Source organism: Triplophysa dalaica, chromosome 22 (genome assembly GCF_015846415.1).
Source record: "Triplophysa dalaica isolate WHDGS20190420 chromosome 22, ASM1584641v1, whole genome shotgun sequence".
Lineage (NCBI taxonomy): Eukaryota > Metazoa > Chordata > Actinopteri > Cypriniformes > Nemacheilidae > Triplophysa > Triplophysa dalaica.
The window spans coordinates 2088350-2111332 of NC_079563.1; the positions used below are offsets into that span (position 1 = coordinate 2088350).

At 41.0% G+C, this 22983-nt stretch overlaps 1 protein-coding gene across 5 annotated transcripts in view; it reads right to left on the reverse strand.

The window, feature by feature from the left end:
- Positions 1–5: 5 nt before the first annotated feature.
- vldlr (very low density lipoprotein receptor) overlaps positions 6–22983 on the reverse strand; it is a 69168-nt gene continuing 46190 nt past the window's right edge. For 2 of the 5 annotated variants that reach the window (XM_056735870.1, XM_056735868.1), the window contains exons 8-19: positions 14775–14894; positions 14542–14667; positions 13959–14130; positions 13586–13810; positions 13367–13485; positions 12746–12885; positions 12504–12645; positions 12191–12340; positions 2267–2308; positions 1870–1953; positions 1391–1560; positions 6–1160 (exon numbers count right to left, since the gene is read on the reverse strand). In XM_056735870.1, coding sequence (XP_056591848.1) covers positions 1125–1160; positions 1391–1560; positions 1870–1953; positions 2267–2308; positions 12191–12340; positions 12504–12645; positions 12746–12885; positions 13367–13485; positions 13586–13810; positions 13959–14130; positions 14542–14667; positions 14775–14894 — 1526 coding nt within the window. In that variant the 3' untranslated portion in view covers positions 6–1124. The remainder of the gene's footprint in view (positions 1161–1390; positions 1561–1869; positions 1954–2266; positions 2309–12190; positions 12341–12503; positions 12646–12745; positions 12886–13366; positions 13486–13585; positions 13811–13958; positions 14131–14541; positions 14668–14774; positions 14895–22983) is intronic. The other 3 variants (XM_056735869.1, XM_056735872.1, XM_056735871.1) reach the window with 3 other exon arrangements.

Consider the following 22983-nt stretch of genomic DNA (forward strand, 5'->3'; position numbering starts at 1 on the left):
GTAACTTAATTTAAATCTTAATTTTATTGGATGTGTTTGCAAATATTTACGTTCTCACAATACAGAGCATTTTGTTCCCCTGCTAGAAAAGGTAACAGGAACAGCAAACATACATACAAAATAGTTTAAACAAACATTTTTTAAATAGATCTTCTACCCTGGTACAATGCCCAAACATAGCAAAATTGCCTCAGTCAAATGTATACAATCTTATTTACAGAGGAAAATTTGACCAAAGGGCTTAGTCCTTATTAATTATGTTGTTGAGAGAGATATATTCAGTGTTTTAAAAATGATTTAACAGCACTTTAGCATTTAGAACTTGAAAGGATATTTCATTGAAGAATGAAAATTCTGTCTATATTGCCCTCACATTTTACCACAACCGTAAGACCTTCGTTCATCTACAGAAAACAAATTAAGCTATTTTTGATGAAGTCCATGAGCTTTCTCACCCTTCATAGACAGCAACGCAACTGCCACCTTCAAGGCACAGAAAGACAGTAAAGGCCTCGACAAAATAGTCCATGTGTCTAAAGTGGTTCCACCTTCATTTTATAAAGCGACTAGAATACTTTGAGTACAAAAAATAATAACAACTAATTCAGCAATTTCAGCTCTTTTGTGACAGTATCCAATGTCCATTCACAAGAGCACACAATGCATTCTCATCGCTTCATAAAATGAAGTTAAACCATTGTAGTCACATGGACTATTTACTAGCTTTCCGCGTCTGTGTATGGGGGGGTCAGAAAGCTTTTGGACTTAAAAAAATACCTTTAGTTGTGTTCCGAAGATGAATGAAGGTCTTACGTTTGTGAAACGACATGATGGTAATTAATGAAAATTTTTCTTTTAACTATGCCTTTAAGAATGTACTTCTGAGAAATTACTTCTATTTTGGAAACATATCTTGAAGGCATGACAGTCTAAAATATGCATTTCATTTAAACATTCCAGACAGACAAATGACCATCCGGATCTGGACATAAAAGTCAGTAGAAATGTCCTTTCTTGTACCACAATTCACATCCTGTTTCTGATTAAAAACTTGGAAATGCACTTCAGAAGGAATCTGGTTTTGAGGCCCCTGATGCCATTAGTCTGGTGGTAAATAAACTTGGTTACGACAAATCTTCTTCTGTGCTTACCACTGAAATCTGGATGAAAAGAAATAAAGCAGGAATATGAGATGTAGTCTCCCAAACTCAAAGAATTAATTCAGGCACAATTACTTTTATAAAACAGCAAAGTACAACATTTCAAAAGCCATGGATTAAGTGCCTTTGCTTTCCATTTTACGTTGACAGGATATTTACAATATTTTATAACAATGAGATAAACCGTATCTAAGTTTTTTAATGATTGACAATAAAGATGCATAACTCACAGCAGGGTATGTGTGGCCAACAGAGGCAGAGTGTCTATTTATATCTATATTGAGGTCTTCTTCAGTAGTCTTCAGATACACTGGGTTATCAAAATTCATACTCTTCTTGTTTTTAATCTGCCAGTTCCTCCACATCAAGTAACCACCCGCTGCAGCCATGGCCAACAACACTGTAGACAAAGAGCATTAAGGTATTTAAGATTTTAATATTTTAGATTTTGGAATACCATTTTAAGCATAACATAAAACATTTAAATTACGTTTTTTGATGCAGGGGGACCTCAAACACATCAATAAAACCTTTGGACTACCAATCTCAAATCAAAACACATAATACAGTAAACAATATATATATATAACACAGCTGGCGATTTTTGAATGTTTATTTAAAAACACTTTACATTAAAAGAGTCCTGAAAATATGCACAAGTGTCCGGATTTAATTGAATCATAGCAAAAAGCAGAAATGCCGTACTTACACACAGGCAGAATGGCCCAGGCAGCAGCAGATCCTTTGGCTGATGAATTGACTTCATGTATAGAAGTACTTATATTTCCTTCTACTGGTAAAAGAAAATCAAGCTTCAGACATATTAATCATAATACGAGCTGACTAAGCAAAATTATATTTTGGAAATGCTTTAAACAAAATTGTGAGTAATATACAACAATATTACATGAACACAATCAAATGAGCATTGAGATGACAGCAACAGGAAGAAAAGGATGACAGCCATTAATGAAAGGCCTATTATTAAAAAGTAAGTGCTTTCTACTCTAAATGCAGATGTAAAGAGTAGGCTACATTATCAGTTTTTATTATTAAGATTTGCAAGAGGTTAGCTGGTTAACTGAGGGAGGCAAATATAGTCTTACCAGCATGACCTGGTTCAGGGGCTGTGTTTGGTTCTGGAGACACTTTAAAACAAATGATTATCTTAGTTTTGGGAAAATGGAAATAAATCTTGTGGCGCTTACAATACATTAAATTGAAATTGATTTATTATAGTTTTATAGCTCAGTTGAATTCAACCATTGTTGCCCAATATGCTGTATGGAGATACAGGAAAACACATAAGAGCGGTACAATAACAGTTACAATAACAAACATAAAGTGCACTAAATACCCTCCCAAAAAGCCTGAGTAAATAAATACGTTTCTAACATTGATTTAAAAACAGTATAGTATCTAATGTTCACAGGTAGCAAATTCCATAGTTTCAGAACGGCAACCGAAAATGAGCGAACCCCCTTATGTTTTAAACTAGACCTTGAAATTGTTAAGAGGAACTGATCAGAAGACCTCAAAGATCTGGTAAATGAGTGACATATCACTAAAGCATGAAGATAAGATGGTGTCAAACTGTTAAGAGATTTAAATAAAAGTTTGTATTCTATACGGATCCAAACCAGCAAGCATTGGAAAGAAGAGAAGATTTGTGTTTACCGGTCAACATTCTGGATGCTGCATTTTGAACCACTTGCAAACGTATCCCAGCTGTCTGGATAACTCCTATATAAGAAGTATTGCAATAATCGAGTCTCGAAATAATGAAGCCATGGATGAGTTTCTCCAAGTGGGTAAAAGAAAGAAATGTCTTCACTTCATCAAAAGGTCAAAGATAAAATAGCAAGATTTAACTGTGTATTTATTTGCTTATCAAACTTAAAGAGGTCCTTTTCAATGATTCCACCTGTTTAACTATAGATAGTGTGTAATGTTGCTGTTGAAGCATAAATAATATCTGCAAAATTATGAAGCTCACAGTTTTTTGCAAAGCGACATACATTCTTTAAAAAAATGCCTTGGCATTGTTAGCGCCACGTTCTTACCACTGAGCTAAAGGAAAGCTACAACTGAATACAAAACACCTAAATTCTTAACCACTTTATTGTGCACTGCCGGAGAGCCCTGATTTAAACATAGGCCACATCTCTGTTTTATCATCATTACGTTTTTTGGTAACACTTTATAATAACTGCACGCTATGAATCATTAGTTAAGCATCAGTACATAGTTAATTAATCATTTATGAAGCATTGGCCCCGCATTAATAGACATTAGTAAGCAGTTTATTAATACAGCTATTAATAATTTGTTCTTGATTTATAAGCATGTGTATAATGTAGGATCTTGGCCGGATCAAAGGTGACCATTTGTCGTCGTAAAATACTACGACCTCTCTGTAGGGGTCTAACTGCTCTCTCTTAAGCATCCATCATTTCTCCAACGATGGACCATTTGCTCTAAAAGGAATGTGGCCTAGGTTTTCATCTCCTCTGGAAATTGTCTGTCTTTTCTCCTTATCCACAAAATAAGGTTCTAAATGGATATACCTCTATATCTCCACATTGTATGTTTGTTCCGATGTTATTCGGCCTCGCCTATAACCTCAAAAGCATGTATGTTTAGTTGTATTCTGCTTATATTTTCATTCTGGTACAAACTTCAGGTCAATGTACTTATAATCCTGGCATGTTTTATATCTAAATGTTTCTCTCTTCATTCCTTGAAAGATTATGTATAGCACAGAAATGTGTTGTATACAATACTCCTAAGGTCCTCATCACATTGGACCGCTCGCCTTGGAAGGGCGTGAACCCTTCAAGCATAAAGCATCCGTACACAGAGCTATCGAGGCTCATCTCGTGTCCTCGCGCTCCTGCCCGGCACGTCATCGAGACCTGTCTCTCCCCTGGAGACAGTTTCATCCGGCAGTTTACATCGGCTAACTTCGTCCTACCTTCGTTAGCCAATCCGGCTCCAAGAAAGAAGTAGACGGACTCACCCGCTTGCTTTGAAACCATCAGGACTCAAAGAACCTTTTTCAACGCGCACAGAACTTGTCTCGGCACACTCAGCGAACCAATGCAAGTATCCAACTATATCCTAAATAGCTGCGTTTAAGCTTTAACCCCTTTTTACAAAGGAGATTGGACTCGATGGTTCATGCAGATGTGAATAGCTGTTTGTAATACTGCCAATCTTTACTTTGTCTATTTCTTACCTTCTTTACTGCATTTATGTTTCATGTTTCGTTTGTTAGTTTGTTAGTCAGTCGGTTTGTTTTCCCTTTAGTGTGGTCAATAAACCTGCATTTGTCTGCACGCTCAAATTGTTGCTGTGTCTCTTTATCACATTTTAACGTCACTTAAACTGCTTGATTTCGTTACAATTTCTGGAGCGGTACTGTACTACATACAGTAAGAGTGTTATGTTTCCAAGGCCAGGAAAGTAATATTTCTTAGATTTGATATACGATCTGCGGATCACTCGCTGGACGAGTGAATTTAGTTTGTCGCTATTATCAGGTCTGCCGAATCCGATAAAGTGTATAAAACAGGTATAGTTAGTCATCATTAATTATACCTCTTTTACTGTGATCAAACTCATAGTTTCCCCCGAAATACACTACATAATTGGTGGAGAATGCAGGCAGTTTTAAACATTGTTTGTGAGCAAAGCCCAGTTTCAGTTTCATTTGTGTTGGCATTTGTGTATAACGGTAATGCGCGCTGAGCGATACTTGAAACTCGCTCTTTGTATGAATGATTGAATGGTTAAGTTACTGCGCCGAAACACACTCTGAGTTTCATTCCAGGAATCTCCAGTCACTGTTAATGATGGTCGAGCTAACTACCATTTCAAATTTGACCCTATAAAATGAATAAATCTTTTATAGTGAGTCACGATATTGTTGACCGCCCTAATCTGAGCGAAGAAATCCTCTGTTAGCGCGAAGGAAATATTGGAGCGGATTTCCTCCCTGTTTCATGTATACGGCCGAATTTTGTGTATTTTAGACTGATGTAAGAGCCATTGACGCATTTTCCAATGAGTGTTCAGCTAAATATACACCCCTTCCCGAAGTTGAACCATTAGCCTAGCTAGCTAATGCGTGCTTTTTGTTTCCTCGTAGACAAGGCGTAAGGATATTGTTTTTGTGATTTACTTTACTGGATGTTGTGAAGTTAAACAATAGATGACGAACGTTAAAAGGGAAGTGCTTTAAAATCTTGATCAAGTTAATTGTACGACTGCGAAGAAATCCCGTTGTGTGTTTGTTTTGAATGTTACTGTGTGTTTTTAAACTCAGTTTGGGCAGCGAAGAAATCCTGTCGCACGCATACAGGTAGTGAACTGACGCGTAGCTTAGATCCGCCGAGATCGAACGTCACCATCCGTGACGCCCCCAAAGTGGGCGATTTGATTTGAATTTATATCAATCTGACGTTAAATTCTGTAGCATAATTGTCTTGTAGACCCAGTTAAGAAAGTTATTGGTTGACTTGTGTTTTGACGTATATTTTAGATGTAAATTCTTTTCTACAGCAATTGCCGCTTGAATGTTCAGAGTAAAGTGATTGTTAAAGTCTTTGTGTAAACAAGAAGGTAATCACGTTGAAGTCAGAGGATATGGTAATACGACTTACTAACACCAGAGGGCAGTGTAGCGTGTTGTAGGTGACTAACACTTTCCTTACTCCACCCCTTCCTCCCTGACTTCCTTTTGGCGTGGCTCAACCACGCCCACCTTGTGGGTCCTCTGTCAGTCTCTTCCTTCTTTACCTTCACTCATTTCCATTTTGTTGTTTTGACTTCTCAGTTTATTTTTATTTATTTACTTATTTGATTTTGAGTTTCAGTTTAATTAATTATAATAATAATTAGTTTTCAGGTTACTTGTTTTATTTTGTTTCAGTTTTCAACATTGTAGGTTTATTTGTTTTCATTTCCTCATTACTCCCTATACAGCCCCCTACCTAGGAACATCATTAATTTGATTTGATTAAAGGATTAAATGTCATTAATTCTACCCCTGTTCAGCCTTTGTGTTTCCTTATAGGTAGCACTTCCCCTAGCACAACTGGGTAGCGAAGTGACGGCTCTCCTCAGTGGTACCTTGTGAGTGGATCCGGCTCTCTTGGCGTGCCTGGCACTGGTGGTGGATTGCTCAGATACCTCTGTCCCCGACTCTAGGTGACGGCACGCAGGGAGACTTTCAGCCACTGGTTTAGTGGGGGACCAACAACGTTGGCTGGTGCACTGCAGCAAATTTTGGGGTATATAACGCCGGGAAGTGCCATTTAGCGGGAAGAAAAGCCTACGGGCTATGTCTGTTGCGAGTGGCACCCCCGGGTAAAACCCCAATTTTTCTCTGTGCCCACCAACCGGTCACCCACTCGGTACGGCCATGTTGTGCTGAGAGTTGTAACTGTTTGAGTGGTCGCACCTGAGTGGCGCGTAGGGCGAGGGGTCTGGGTTGTTTGCCACTGTGTGTCCAGAAGGGCTGGAGAGTTGGATTTGTTTACCTGGGACCCATCTGGAAGCCCTCACTTCACGCCAGGTCTATGCAAATAAGGTACAGCCCCTACAGATTTTCTATAGGCAGAAAGAAAAGTAGGAATGCTCCCTTCCCCCGCGTTTAAACTGTTTAGTTTATTCCCTGTTATTTTGAGTTTAGCTGCCTCCCTAGGCTATATGACAACATAGCGCCCCCTACCTACAGGCCCCGTCATAACCCTAGGGTTCCCAACCAGCAGAGCCAAGTTAAGCAACCCTCTCTTGCCCCTTTTCTATCTTTTTATTTTGATTTCTTTTTTATTTAATTTTGTTTTACTTTTGTTTTCTGGAAGACTGAATCTGCATGAGCCATCAGGGAATTCTCAGTAATATGTTGATGAAAACTCCCAGGTCATTAGAATGACACACTAAGTTTAGACCCATCGAAACATTTACTCCAACAATTTCCCTGGGCCCACATACACTCACTCACACACCTTCTATCCAGCACTGACAATTCACCGCTAGGTTAAATAGGTGTTTGAGTTACGCCACTGACTGTTCACCCAGTTAGCTGCACAACACATATCATCGAAGCGTTATAGAGCTCACTGAACTTGTAGGGACTTGCATTGGCCTTTTGTGCTCTTCTTTCTCGACCCAGTGTGCCAGCATGTCCAGTCTATCCAGCCCTGCCACCCACTGGGACCATCTAGAGGTCTGGCTGACCGCAATGACGGAGGCCCTCCTGCCCGAGGCGACCAGGGATCTACAGGACCTGAGCCGTGAGCAGCTGGATGACGACTTGAACCGGCTGATGGCCCCCGATCCAACACAGAGCTACACCCACAAGGAGCTGGCTAGGATCAGCGGTGCCCTCGCCCACAACCTCATCGTCCAGTTGAAGCTGAGCGACGGAAACGTCACCCTCCTGGAGCAAGAGACAGCAGCACTAAAGCTTCATGCTGAAGAGGCACGCAGGAACCAGGAAGACGTCCAGAACCGCCTAGATCAACTGACCCTGGAGGCCCAGGAGCTGGCAACGGATGAGCGGCACCCAGAGCTAAAGGAGGAGGTGCAAAGGCTCCGGGATACCGTAACCGACCTCCGTACAGACATCGAGCACAGAGAACGGTTGGAGAAGCAGGCCCGCAAGGACCAAGAATGCAAGCTCCAGGAAGCAGAGACTCTATTACGACGGGCTGAAACCAAACTGAAAGAGAGGAAGGCAAAAGCCAAAGCCTCCGAGAAACACTTTCAAGCAGCCCGAGTAGAAGTCCAAGCCTTGGCTCAGCAACACGACCAACTCCAGTCGGAATTTGATAACGTGCAAAGAGAACTAAAGTACGCCTATATGTTTCAAGCTGAACCAAGGGGGGGAAGAACTTCCCCCGATAAGCAGGACCAGACTTCCCAGCCAAGCATCATCCGGGAAAGAGGAAGCTGATAGCCTGCGGTTTAAGACATCACCTTCCAGTATCCAAGAGCCCTTAACCGCCACTGAGGGATGGGAGCATCTCAAGAGAATCCCTACAACAACCCACTGCATGGCTCCCAAGGACCTTGACAAACTGGCCAGGAACATCCCCACGTTTACCCCAAACCCTGCAGGAGGACACGACATACACTCCTACCTGCAGGATATTAACTTTCATCTTCAAAACATGGCAAAAGTTTCCACCAGAGACACTCTGTACTTGCTCAGGATTACCTCCAGCCGCGAGGTGCGCAGCTTCCTGGACCGGCAGTCAGACACTGTCAAAGGGGACTACAAGCAACTGCAGCAGGCTCTGATAAAGGAGTTTTCAGACCCAGAGTTTGAACAGGGATTGGTTGCTGCCATGTACCTTAAACAGGGCCGTCTCGAAACCCTACAGGCCTATTATAACAGACTGAGACAACCCTACTTTGGTGCCAGAAATGACCCAGAGATGGAGGAGGATTTTAACTTTAGAACTCTTTTCCTGCGCAACCTGCATCCTAGCGTGAGCCACCACTTAGGAGTCACGGCATGCCACCGCACCATGACCACTCAACAGCTGCGGGATCTAGCCCATAAGGCCTATGTAAAGCACAGGACTGCCTCTGAAAAGACTGTTAGGATTCCTTTTATTTCTCCCTGTCTCTGAACACTACCCAGAGCTGACTCTAGAGGGCACCACATCACTGAGGACGAATAAGACCCACATGTCACTTTGACTATTACGATCCAAATAATCATCGTCTGACTAAGCTTCTATGCGAACCCCGTCGGCTGAAGGGGGGAATATGTAGGATCTTGGCCGGATCAAAGGTGACCATTTGTCGTCGTAAAATGTATGCCTTGTGAAGCATTTACAAATGAGAATTAAAGGCTCAGTTATCTTCTAAACAGAAATAGGAAAAACACAACACAGAGGGATACAGAACATAGAAATATTTATTTCAAGAAGCAAAAGAAATTAAACTGTACAACTGTACATATTAATGAATATAAAACGATTTAATATAAAATAAAAAATAAACCTCTGCAAAAACTAAATTGTACAACCGAACATATAAATTAACATTAAATTAATTTATATAAAATGAAAAATAAACTTCTGAAAAAAAAAAAAAAATCCTGCACACCTCCAGAAAAAATATAGCTAAGAAAGTGATATGCAACTCTCATTTGTAAATGCTTTACAAGGCATACATAGTCCTCACTTTAGATGAGCTCACAAAAAATAGTTCTCTAACATCTAGTAAATGTTTTATTACTACCTTAATTACTCATGAATTACAGCAGGAATGTGTGTTAAAAAAGCATTTATTAACAAATTAAGTAACTTTTACGATATGTCAGAATAATAAGATGTATACATGTGCATTCAAAGAGTATATTAATCATTTACTTACACTTTCTAAATGATCTCATGAACCACTGACAACTCCTAACTAACTGGTTTGTTAGTAATGTAATCCTTAATTTAGAAATTATTAATTCATCCTTAATAAAGTATGAAAATTTGATTATTAAGCATATTATATACATGCTTATAAATCAAGAACAAAGCATTTATAGCTGTATTTATAAACTGCTTACTAATGTCTATTAATGTGGGGCCAATGCTTCATAAATGATTAATTAACTATGTACTGATGCTTAACTAATGATTCATAGCGTGCAGTTATTATAAAGTGTTACCCGTTTTTTGTTTTGGGCCATTCAGCTTTTAACGACATTAGGGGCATTTTAAAAGCAGAGTTAAAGCAATCATACCATTCTTTTGTAATGAACCTAAAGGGAGCATATGCAACAAAAACAAAAGGGGAGAAAGAATGGACCCTTGAGGGTTGTTCCAGTCGAGACAGTGGTGTTCAATGATATCAAAGGCTGCACTATGATCTATTACATTTACATTTATACATTTGGCAGACGCTTTTATAAAAAGCGACTTCAACTGCATTAAACTACACAATTATTTTCATGTTGCTAGCACCATGCTCTAATCACTGAACTACAGGAAAGCTCATAATAACACTAGGATAGCAGACATCCCAGAATCAACAGTTAATAAAATATTAGTGTAAAACTTAAACGGTTATTTACTTTGCAACGCCCTTAAACCTGATTGAAAACTTTTTTTTTCTAAAAAATGTATGTAATCGAGTAATAACTACGTACTAACTTCTCTTAAATATTAGAGAGGAAAAGCAGTTTAGAGATTGGTCCAAAATAGGATAGGTCTGCAGGATCCAAAATAGATTTTTTTTTTTTACTTTATTAGAGTCAATTTTACTACGAGGACCCACCATTGCCATTGTCAGTCTCCATAAGACAACTGAATAACAAAAATGTAAAGCTGTAAGCTGTCTACATACTAAGCAGTAGACCTACAACTAATAACAATTCAACACAGCTCCATAAGACCAAACAAGCCCGAATGTCTTTATAAATAAATGGACATGACAACACTGCAAGAGAGCACATTGTGACCAGCCTTTCAAGCATAAACAAAACACAAGTGTTTTTTAGCCAAACAATTATGAGATACTGATCTTTTGACATATAAAATTCCTTGATATAATTTATTTATTTATATTTATCTATTACACACATCTTCAAACACCCTCCTCATCAATAACGAAAGTATTAATAAAATTGTCCAAATTGCTACCTTGAACGCCTGGCCTACAAATGCTGCTATTTAGGGCTGCACAATTAATCGTAATTCACATTGTGATTAATTTGATGTGGCTTTCACGATTATGAAGTCGAATTGCCGCAGTTATTTATTATGCACAGCTAGTTCATGAAGCATAGTTCTGTGATCAGTGAGAAATGCTGCTGAACTGCCGTCTGAAAACACTGTGTGTTTGAGTTGCTTAAAAGGTGCATTTAAAAAAGCAACACCCGTCAAACATCATCATTATAGATATAATTTATTATCATGAAAATACATGAGCAGGCTTGAAAAAGACAGATAAGCTGTGTCCCAATTCAGGGGCTGGGTGCTTTGAAGGCTGCATTTCAAGACCAATTGCGTCATAGCATCATGACTAAAGGCTGTTAAGGTTGTCCCATTTCGAAGGATGCTTCAAAGTTAGTCTCAAATATGACTGCTTCCGCGGGCTGACAAGGCCAAAACAAATGGATCCTTAATGGCTATCACGAGATTCATTACGCGCCGTTATGGATGCATATTGCTTAATATAAATTTGAAACTTTAGTTAAGTAAAAGTATGTAATCTGTCGAAAACTGTTCCTGTCTATGGTTTTATATTATACATGATGTTGTTCATTCATATTGTTAATGCATTATTTTGTTTTAGATGTGTACATTTCTAAGGTTGGTAAATTCTATATACTGTTGGGATGTTTTCATCTAAATAAATGTATCATGTTCAGGAGCAGCAGGTGACTTAACGTGGAAATCCTGCATAAGACTAGACCATCTCATTTTGGTTCACTTCGTGGACTTCGGGGGCTGCGTGCTTTGAAGACAGAGATCCGCAATCCTATAAAGGCCGAATTGGGACACAGCTATAGAAAGATGCCAGATGCGGATAGAAAGACGGCATTTTCCTGGTTAAACGTGTGGTACATCTTCCGTGGACAATTGGAGTTTCTGCGCGAGAGTGCCCTCTGGCTTTTTAGATGCAGCTGCATTTAACTATACTTAACTGAAAAGCTGCACACGTGCAGTTTCTTTCAGATTAATCCTATAGCCATGTTTAATTGCAATAGATTCTATTTATACTGTGCCATTAGCATATCACTACAACTGACGCAACACAACACATGACTTGTCACGCCACATCCAGTGTGGACACATTTTTTTATTATAATACTTTATTCTGTGTTTTGCCGTGTAGCATCACACCGTGTCCGGTGTAGACACCATTTAAGAGATTCTGTGATTTTCACTTAGTGTAGATAGCTTAAATTGCTAAGAAATTACAATTTTCACTTAGTGTTCATGGGATCTGATTGCTAAAAGTGCATTAAAAAACTCTTGAACATATTTTTTAACAAGGTGACCTTTACTTACCTGGTCTACAACGCACTCCACCCAGAGAGAGTATTTGACCTTGCGGACAAACACAGGTGTATTTTGGGGAATGTTTGTTAATCTGTGGAGCTGGCAAACACATAAACGAACAGCCTCCATTCTCCATCTTCTCATTACACCAGTTTGTCCCTGTTTTGAGAACACAAAGCCTTTACTCTTATAGGCAATAATAAAGGGAGACGAGACAGTAACTAATGAGTCACTGCTAATAATGCCAACATTTTTAAGACTGAATTAATTACTCTGTTACTGTGGAATTACTTCTAACATTCTAGACATATGCAAGACCCACCTGACAGCTGAATTAGCTCATGGTACACAATGATGTCCTGTGGTTCATTGAGGTTGCTGGCCAGCATAGTTATATCAGAGCCGGTGAACTTGTTTGCACCATATATGGCCTCGTTTTCACCGTCTGTCCAGAATACACGATCCTGTGGTAAGTGGGATGATCTGGTTAAAGGATGATCTGATATAATCAATTAATTTTAGAAGCAGTAGCCATGTTTGATCAAGTTTTGGAGATCCGTGTACCTCAAAAACTGTCATAGCTAAAGGGTGAGCAAGGTAATATGGGGATTGCAGCACTTTTCTACGATTGTCTCCATTCAGGTCAACACTACAGAGCATGTGCAGCTTGGAGTCCACCCAATATAGTCTCCCCTTGATCAGATCTATGAAGACATGAGTTTTGATAGAGGCAGAAAACATGTTTTGTCTATAGCATTTTTATACTGTCTAGAAAACAAGTAAGTGGTGCTTGCCCATAGTTTTGGGTAATTGCCACGAAACTCAGTGTTATCACATTACCATTCAGTTACAGTGCTCTAAGTGTTTGCTTACTGGTTGCTTAGTGGACAAAGTCAGACTCCTCATGATACCCTGGTGCTTTAATTTACATTTGAGGAGTTACCTGAGCCATATAATCAGGTTTCTTTCTCACTTGCGTTACTCACCATGATAACCTAAAATAATAGCACATCTCCACTCAAGCGAAAAGCCCATAGAGAGAAATATACAGAAACTAATATGTTACAATGTAGGTGATTTCAACAAACCCCAACCATAGGCAAACACGACCTACAGAAAAAGACAACACCTACTGTATTGATTCAATTACTTTCAGGCAAAAAAGACCACACCAAGCTTACGGACCAAGTGTGATTCCATTGGGCCACTGAATGTCCATCTCAACTAGCACCTGTCTGTCAACTCCATTCATTCCAGACTTTTCAATCTTGGCTGGTTCACCCCAGTCGGACCAATACAGAAACCTAACATTGTAGAAAGGTTACAGTACTGATAAATTCAGAAAACATAAAAAACAGGCAAATATCAGCCAAAATGGTTTTATGTCTGTTCTAATCACATTACCCTGATAGAGGATCTACAGCAATAGAGGCCGGTTCTTTTAGACCACTGTCAAACAGCACCTTCCTCTTGGTCCCATTGAAGCTGGCCACAGATATACTCTTACTACCCAGGTCTGACCAATAGATGTTTTTGTAAATCCAGTCCACTGCTATTCCAACAGGCATTTGAACACTGTCAATCACTTTGCTATGACTTGCCCCATCCTCCTGCTTATCCAATACTGTGCTGTGGAGAAAGGCATCAACTCATAAGGGACATACAAGATTTAAGATCATCTAAAAGAGCACATCAATGACATTTATGCACAAATACATTTAATGTTTAAAATTTGTTGTATATGAGACATGCTTCAGACCAGATAACCAACGGTTACCTGAAAATCGCTTTTTGGCCCAGATCTGCCCAGAATATCCTCTGTTGAGCAAAGTCAGCATCTAGAGCCACAGTGTTCCGCAGATGCTCCACAATCTGAGTGTATTCACGACGTTCAAGGCCTAGTTTACGAATATCTCTTCGATTGGTGAAAATAAGACAGGGCTCTTTACCTGAGCATGCAAAATGACCATAAAGGCTGTAATTCACAGACTACCAACAAGTTAACCTATACAGTAATTCCTCTATATCTAACTAAAGAAATTTTGATAGAACTACTGTTGTACAGTTTACGGCTTTAATAATGGCTATAATTTGTGATTATTTTTATGAAATTTTATAACACAACAAAATCAAATGCTTACAAAACAGTTAGTGTTGTAGAATGGCTTTATTAACTTGCTATGTTGTGTTGAAACAATAATGATAGCAGCCTGAGATATTTCTTGAAACATGATATCTGTGGCATAGTTCTAATGGAATGGAAGCAAATGTTTAAAAAACATTTTACCTCTTTTTAACCAAGCTAAATAACTGAGAAATTGACTTCAAGTGTGTTAAAATGAAATTCTAAATTCTCTTACCTACAGCCTTGCACACGCCAGTGGTGGGATCCATCTGATAGCCATTGTGACATTCACACTTGTAGCCGCCTTTAAGATTTATACAGATTTGACTACATATACCAGGGTTTAGACACTCATTGATATCTGCAGAAAAAAATAAAATCAAGAAATGTTTACAAAATAAAATCAAGATTTTTAGCTCCTACAATAATTATTCTAAATCATTATACATCCGTTTTAGATATTCATACCACCACAGGTCTTGTGATCAATAAGCTGGAGTCCCGGTGGACAGTCACACTCATAGCCAATCGTCATGTCACTGCAGATGTGCGAGCAGCCGCCGTTGTTTAGCAGGCATTCGTTCATATCTAAAATAAATGGCGAACACCAATGTGATACATTTGAAATACCAATTTAGCACACTAGCAAGAGACTGCACTCAGGAGAAGTACTCAACATAATGAAACAATGTCCTGGCCTCTGGATTAAAAACATGGAGCATTCTGGAAAAAAGTGTCATTTATATTTTTGCTCAATTGAACCTCAGACGCCAAATCTGAATTAATGAAAATATTTAAGTTATATACTGTGAACTAGTTCATAATCACATTGCTTTAGTTGCACTTGCTCTAGAGTACTGTTTATTGTGACCGGAGGTGGATGTATTGCGACAGTGTATTTGTAGGTAGCATTTTTGTATGCAACCATTGGTAGTGGCAAAAGACGACTATAAAAACATAAGTGAATGGTGGATGTGCGGTTTTCGGGATAAAAACAAAGTTTTCATTTCTCAACTATTTCAATATTTTACTATTTAACTGGACTACAGAAATGTTTTGGCTCAAGTTATTGATGGTTAGACTTTTTTAGGGTTATACAACATTTATTTTCATACTGAATTGTTAAAACTCAAGCGTTCAGTTGTCAAGCGTTCATTTAAACGTAATCATTTGCATTGTAATTGTGTACACTTCACAAATGTTATATAATTTAAGGTAGATGAAATGCACATGATCAGAACACGGTTATGTAGTCTGATGGCCTAAACAGAGAGGCTTTAAAGGACCCCTCAGAAAGCATCATTTACAATTATGCATTTGGCAGACGCTTTTATCCAAAGCGATTTACATTGCTTGTAGTCAGATTATATTTTTATAATACAATGCAATCACACAGGATCAAACCTATGGCCTTGGCATTGCTAGTTCCATGCCCTAACTACTGAGCCACAGAAAATCTGTAATCAATAATCCTTATGCATTACTTGGCATACAGTACTTTGTACGGTTACTTTCATGAAGCACAGCATTTATAAAATAAACTCTTCATAACGTCCAGACAAATAAAGCAACACTCTCCAAGAGGTAAAGATATTAATGAATACACTATAAAGAGAAGACAAGGACAACTACAGAGGGTTCAGAACAAGGTGAAAAAGCCTAAAGAATAGGATGGGTAGATTAGACTATACTTCTTAAATAGCCGCAACAATCTTATGTAAGTAAAACATTTTTATATTATTCGTCACTATTCTTTTTTAGAGATTGCTTGATGTGCCCTGAGCCCTATTCGCAGGAGATTAGTAATACCTGGGGACCTCATTTGTGTTAATTGTAGAGGTGTTCTCTGATCTCAAGCCAGTGTGAATTGGGATCTCTGTGAATTGGCAGGCTCATATATAGTTTGTCAAGGTTTTATCCACCGTTTGCGAATAATGGAGGATGTTTTGAAGTGTTTTGGTATTATTTCGGGTGCTGGGTGTTATCCATAAGTTACCGGGAGTCTCCCATGCGTTTATTTATCATTAAAACTCCTGTAACATTTGGGACCCGCGATTGCGGTGATCTTTTATCCGGTTCGCCATCACAGGTCTCAAATGCTGACAGGTACGGTCATATATCATTAAACGCAATACAACTATAGGCTATACAAACAACTCGGCCGCCCAGAGGCCTCCGAGATCTCGCGCGACGTCTGCTTCCCAGCAGCCCAGGACTCCTTTGAGATTGGCTCCGGTTCCTGTCCCCCAGCGCAGGCGGCACCCCGGAAGCGGAAGCTGAGGGGAAAACCTCCATCCTGTCAGCAACCTTCTGGCAAGAAGTGACACTGACGGGAAGACCCCAGGGAGAACAACATCGGGCCCGACATTCACAGCCACCTCTCTAAACGGTCGGTACGGGGCGTTTCCTGCCTCGTCACCAAACTTTTCAGGAACTCACAAAGAGAGTTTTCCATTCTCCCCGGGTGTACTTTGCAGCCGATCCCGCACTCCACCGTACTGTGCTTGGCAATCCGACCCCACGTCTTGGCGAGGCGTGAGGTCGAACACAAACGAAAGCAGCCACCACTCTCAAACCGACAGTGCGTGCAGCTGTTCCGCCAGGCAGGTAAGTCGGCAGAGCCAACCTTCCCTCCGGGGTCCCCCCTTCCGCCACGTAAGCGAAACTGCGACTGTTGAGTGTGTGAAGTGTCCACACTTCATGTTTTTGGTTGAAAATGTGCATAATCCGGAAACTGAAAGGGGCGATGAATTAAGACCTCAATTTTAACCCAAGCTTTTGTTTTATGAGAGGGAATCGTATTCAACTGAACATCCTTTAAATGTCCCTTGTTACTGAAATTACAATTGTTATAAACAACAGGCTCTGCAAACGGCAGGTACTGGAATGCACCTATCTATAGGTTGAACACCACCTCCACAGAAAATTACTAACGACAACTTCTCTTGCCCCGCCCTCTAGAGCGTGCAAGCAATAAACATGCCGTTAAAGATCGCAAAATATTGTGGAGTCAGTGTCTGGTTATGGAAGAACACAGTCGCTGCATAATCTTCCTTCGGATTCCGACATTAGTAATGTGTAACCAGTATTTCATTATATTAGGATGCAAGGTCATGGAATGCGTTGTTGAAATTTATTTTAATGAGGTTCCAGCTCACGTGTGAAACATTGCCGCGGATTCCTTTGTGAACAAGGCAGAGGTCGATGATGGAATTGTGGAGAGACTTAAATTTAAAAACAGTGCTGTGCCGTCAATATTGGATCCGATAGGAATGACGCATCAATCTTATGCAAGTACAACATTTTTGTACTATGTGTCATTATTGCTTTGTTAGAGATATGTTAGCTTGATATGCCCTGAGCCGTACTCGCACAGGATTAGTATTACCTGGGGTCCTGTAGTCATTTGTCATACTTGCAGAGGTTGTGTGTGATCTTAATTCCATACGAATCGTTAAACACCACACAACTTTAGGCTATACAGACTATAAGCAAAGCCATGCCATCACATCCAGGAAATAAGTCAGTAAATTTGATTAAAATCACAGGCTTCATTTATCCCGTGCGATTGCACTTCATGAAATACAGATGTGGGGAGGTAATTTATAAATAACACGAGGTCCCCAGATAATACTAATCCTGTGCGAATAGGGCAAATATGTTACCTAACATTACATCTCTAACCAAATTTCTGAATGATACAAATAAGTTTACTACGCAAACTGCTATCCAATCATAGCAGTGGGTGTTTACTTCAAAGTCTTCATGGTGGAACGCTAATTCAAACTGATCGTTGGTCAAGCCGGCCTTAAAACAGAGTGTCAGATACACTTCATGTCTGGTATACGAGTATTCTCTGCCAGGTCTATCAAGTAATTTGTTTTCCTATTCTACAAAATAATCTGTTGAATTAACACAGGTGTCATTTTAGGTGGGTTTTGTCAGCGCTGCTATAGTTAGCAGTTACTCTATTAAGTTATCTAAGAATAATGGTTGCGTATTAAGAAAAAAAAGACTGTGAATGGGTGATATTGCTAGTTCATGAGGATTATTATGCCATACGTATCTTAACTCATTTAGACGAGCACATAATGTAGCGTCTTTTCTCAATGCAGTGTATCAAATCAGTATTTAGTGCTAATTGAATGCATTGTTACTGGGCAACAGATGTGTTTTGTCAGTTTTTAATTACATCAAATTGTATGAGATTACACTCGTGTGCTCTTTGGAAATGGTTTAAACATTAAAAACGGTTTGTTTTAATAGACAAAAGGCGTAAAAAAGACGGACATTGTATAAAGAAGATTCTTGATCTCAAATCAGCCCTGAAACCAGGTGTCAATGTTATGATTAAAATGCACAGAACGATGCATACTCTATATTTCTTTTATCCTAGGACCCAGACAGCACTTGAGGACCAATTGGAGGAGCAAAACACTGTAGTAACAGTCCCTCATGTGGATGGAGTGTATGCTATCATGAATAGGTTCAGTTAAGGACAACTATTAAGCAAATCTCACAATTCAAAGATATTTACTTAGTGTTCAATTTTGTGCTGCAGCCTGTTGAAAAACATTTTTGAAGCTAAAAGCATCAGATTATAATTGATCTCTATTGTTTTTGTTTAATCTAACACCCTTATAATGTTCATTATGCTTAGCACAAAAAAAAGCAGTATTCAAAAAAAATTTGTATACTCAATTTTTTATTAAATAATTGATGTAGTAAGTGCCTGAAAATAAAATAAAAGCAGTCACTTTCATAAGGCTTTATTTAAATAGGAAGGCCAAAACCATACTGTATTGACAAATAATAATAATGGAAAATATACGTGATTTCTACCGACAGCAATGGTATCTCTTAAATCAAAAGTAAAACTCCAAAATGCTAAATAAAATGAAAAAAATATATAATGCAAATGTAATAGTCCTTAAGAGAGTGAGGTGATATGACACAGTTTCTACTTCTGCTGCATCTTCTCAGAGTAAATAAAAGCAAACTTCACAACAGGAACGTAATGAGAGACTGGTTTAATAGAGTTTGTTAATACAATATACTAAAAATAGTATTACATCTGCAAGAGAATTGTCTTTTGTGGTGGTTTTACTTAGCAGCTTGTTTTTACTGAAATGTAAAGATTCACATTACATGAAATTCACTGATTCACTGCACTCACGGGTCTCATTGATGAAACACGAGCAGAAATATCTTTTGTGTAAATTGTTCGAAAAGTTGTCTTGACATAAATGTTTGTTGGTATGAAAGAAATGTAAACCTGCTCCATACCACGTGAAAAATATTGCGTGAAACCGCACATAACGTTCTGTATTCTGTTAGACAAACTGATGACACTGCATTTTGATGCATTTTGATCATAATGATATTTCATGAGCTCTTTTGCCCTGTCCCTTATAATTTTAATCTTTTTTACGTTCTGTTAAACGCAGACTTGTCACTTTCCTTGTTTACACAGCTGTCCAATAAAAATGGAGAAGAGGCAAGACAAACATTACATTAACCAACAATCATACACAAAAATGGAGAAGTTAATATAAATGGTTACTCCATTTTCATTTTAAGTAATATTCTGTAAATTAAGATATTAGGAAAAATTAGGCTAACTGTTGCTGATTTTCTAAATCATAGCAACCAACGCATCTCCAGAATAACGCGCAGTGCCTCCAAAGCATTCACAGGCGCAACCAGCTGGTCGCTTTCAGAAGAGCACCACATATTATTATTTTAGCTTTCCAAAACGCTTTGGTGGACACAGTTTAAATGATGAATTTATTGGTTAGCACATTGCATATTAGTCTCTTATCCAATATAATGTATCCAAACCAGAGAATGAAGTCCGGAGGATTCCAGCATTCCTAGATATGTAATTTGCATAGCCGGAATTCATACGTCGGGATTATGCTTATTCTGAATGAGCGTGCATGCGCGCCCTGTTTACGAGTGATTGGAATTAATTTACACACACACACACATTTTACTATCAAATCTGATGTTTACAAAGCATTCATGAGTCCGGAGGACATTTTTCGGGAAGGTCTGTTTATGTGCAAATTACTCTGAATTTACACATATAATTATGAATGTTCCCTTTCTGTCTGTCTCTCGACGTGGTGTCGAGAACGACAGATGGAGGTTCGCCCTTGAGAACCAATCAACTCTGACTACTATAGAAAAGGCCAATGAAATTTGGCGAATGAAATTTGCATGCCTGGCTCCGCCCCCGGATATCCGGTATAAAAGGAAGCCGGCGTGCAGAATTCACTTACCTTCTGTTCTTCAGAGCCTTCGCTCATGACTACGAACAGAACGAATTCAATGAATTCTTCTTCTTCTACATTGCCGGATCTACGACGTGTTGCAGCGGATCGTCCCTACTTGCGGCGACCTTCCCCTGGGCGTCTCGGCGGTTCCGGAGGTGTTAGAGATTTTTCTAAAAAAGTCCTTTTCAGGACTGACTGAGCATTCTCCAGCGTGGCATGTCCCGCTGTTCTCTTGGGTGCGGCACCCTCATCGAGGAGGGGGATGGACACGATCGCTGGGTTAGGCGTCTGGGCGTCCAGCACGCTGAAGCAGCGTTCGTTGACACATCTGCCCGCACCGCGGGCAGATTGTCATTCAGAAGTTGCGGTCACGGGTGGCTGTCTTCCTACGGGAACTAGCCACCATTTCGTCTGCTACCTGGGCTGTGACATCTGTGGCTACGGCCCTGATGACCACCCTCGTAGCAGCGTTAGTGATACGGGGAACTCTGTGAACGTAAACCCGCCAGCCAAGTGCTCACGGGCCGATCGCACCCTGATTCGCTCTTCTAAACGTTCCCCAACCGGCGGTGGCATACCGTCCGGATCCTCACGCACACACTCGGAAACGATGTGTGACGTAGATGAGATGTCACTCGCAGTATCTGAGGGAGACTGGCATCCGACTCTGACGAATCCAAGCTCCACCCCCAGCGGTCGAGTTCAGGAGGAAGCAGAAGTGATGTCTTCCATGCTAACCCGGGGATGCGTGGTTCCTGAGGTCGGAGCGCGGTGCAAACCGCGCCCACCCCGGGTGCCATGTTTTTCCCGGAGGTGCATGAGGAGCTGTGTAAAACTTGGAGCGTTCCAGTGAAACCAGCTCCGGCTCCCTTACTTCCCTCGATGGTGGGGCAGCCAAGGAGTGCGTCGATATCCCCCGGGTGGAACGTCCGCCCGCGGTGCACCTGTGCCGCGGACGGCTACCACCTGTGGGGGAATCGGCCACACCTACCGTCCAAAGCACATAAGACTTCGGCATCACTGGTGTCGGGCGACTAAGGTGGCGGCGCGGGCCCTGGGTAGGACGATGTCCACGGTAGTGGTCCAGGAGAGACACCCCCGGCTATGCCTTGTGCAGAAGAGTGACACCAAGGAAGTCCGCTTTCTTGATGCACTCATCTCGCAAGGTGGGTTGTTGGTAACACCGTCGAGGACTGCGCTCAGCAATTTTTGACGGTTAAGCAGACCGTGGCAATTAGCCAAATTTTTTCACGCCGTAACTCGGCCGCCAACAGGGCTCCGAGATCTCACGTGACGTCTGCTTCCCTGCAACCCAGGACCCCTTCGACATCGGCTCCAGTTCCTGTGCCCCCACAGGCGGCACCCCGGAAGCAGAGGTCGAGGGGGAAACCTCCACCCCGTCAACAACCTTCTTCCGAGAAGGGGCACTGACGGGAAGACCCAAGGGAGAAAAACATCGGGCCCGAACCTTCACAGCCACGGCTCTGATCGGTCGATACGGGACGATTCCTGCCTCGTCACCAAAGCCGGGCCCTTTTCAGGGCTTGGCGCCCGCTTACTCGCAGAGTTTTCTGTTCTCCCCGGGTGTACTTGCAGCCTATCGCACACTCCACTGGACTGTGCACGGCGAACCGACCTCACACCCTCGCTCACAGCAGCTAACACATCTTGCTCGACGCCTCCTCCGGTGGAGTCAACAGGTGACCCGTTCCCTACGGGCCACACACACCCCGGGCAAACTGAACTAGACAGCCGACGTGCTTTCTCACCAGTTTATGCCTCGTGGAGAGTGACGACTCCACCCCCGCGCAGTCCAGCTCATTTGGAGGCTGTTCGGGTAGGCCCAGGTAAACCTGTTCGCCTCCCGTAACACCACGTTACGTTTGCCCGCCTGGTATTCCCTGCCCTCGGCACGGATATCCTGGCCCACAGCTGACCGCGGGATGGGCGGAAGCACACCTTCCCCCCCCAGGAGCCTCCTTGCACAGACGCTACTCCCACTCTATGGCAGAGACCATCACCCAGGCCAGGGCCCCATCTACTAGGCGGTTACACGCCTCTAGACAGCGCCTCTTCTCATCCTGGTGTCTCCCTCAATGAGAAAGACCCACTGAGGTGCTCGATCAGGATTGTGTTTTCCTTCTTACGAGACTGGAGACTCATCACGACTCAGTTGGTGGAAAGTTTCTAGGGCAACACGACCTGTTCACCATGTTCCTAAGGGGCGTGAGAGGGCGGAATCTGCCTCATCTCCGCCCCATACCCTCTTGGGACCCTAAGTGGTTTTGGGGAGCCTCAGTGCCCCCCAAGAGCCCCTCGGAGGTTCCGATCTTCCTCACAGAGTAAGACTGCACTCCTGACGGCGCTCACTTCCTTCAAGAGAATAGGGGACCACCGAT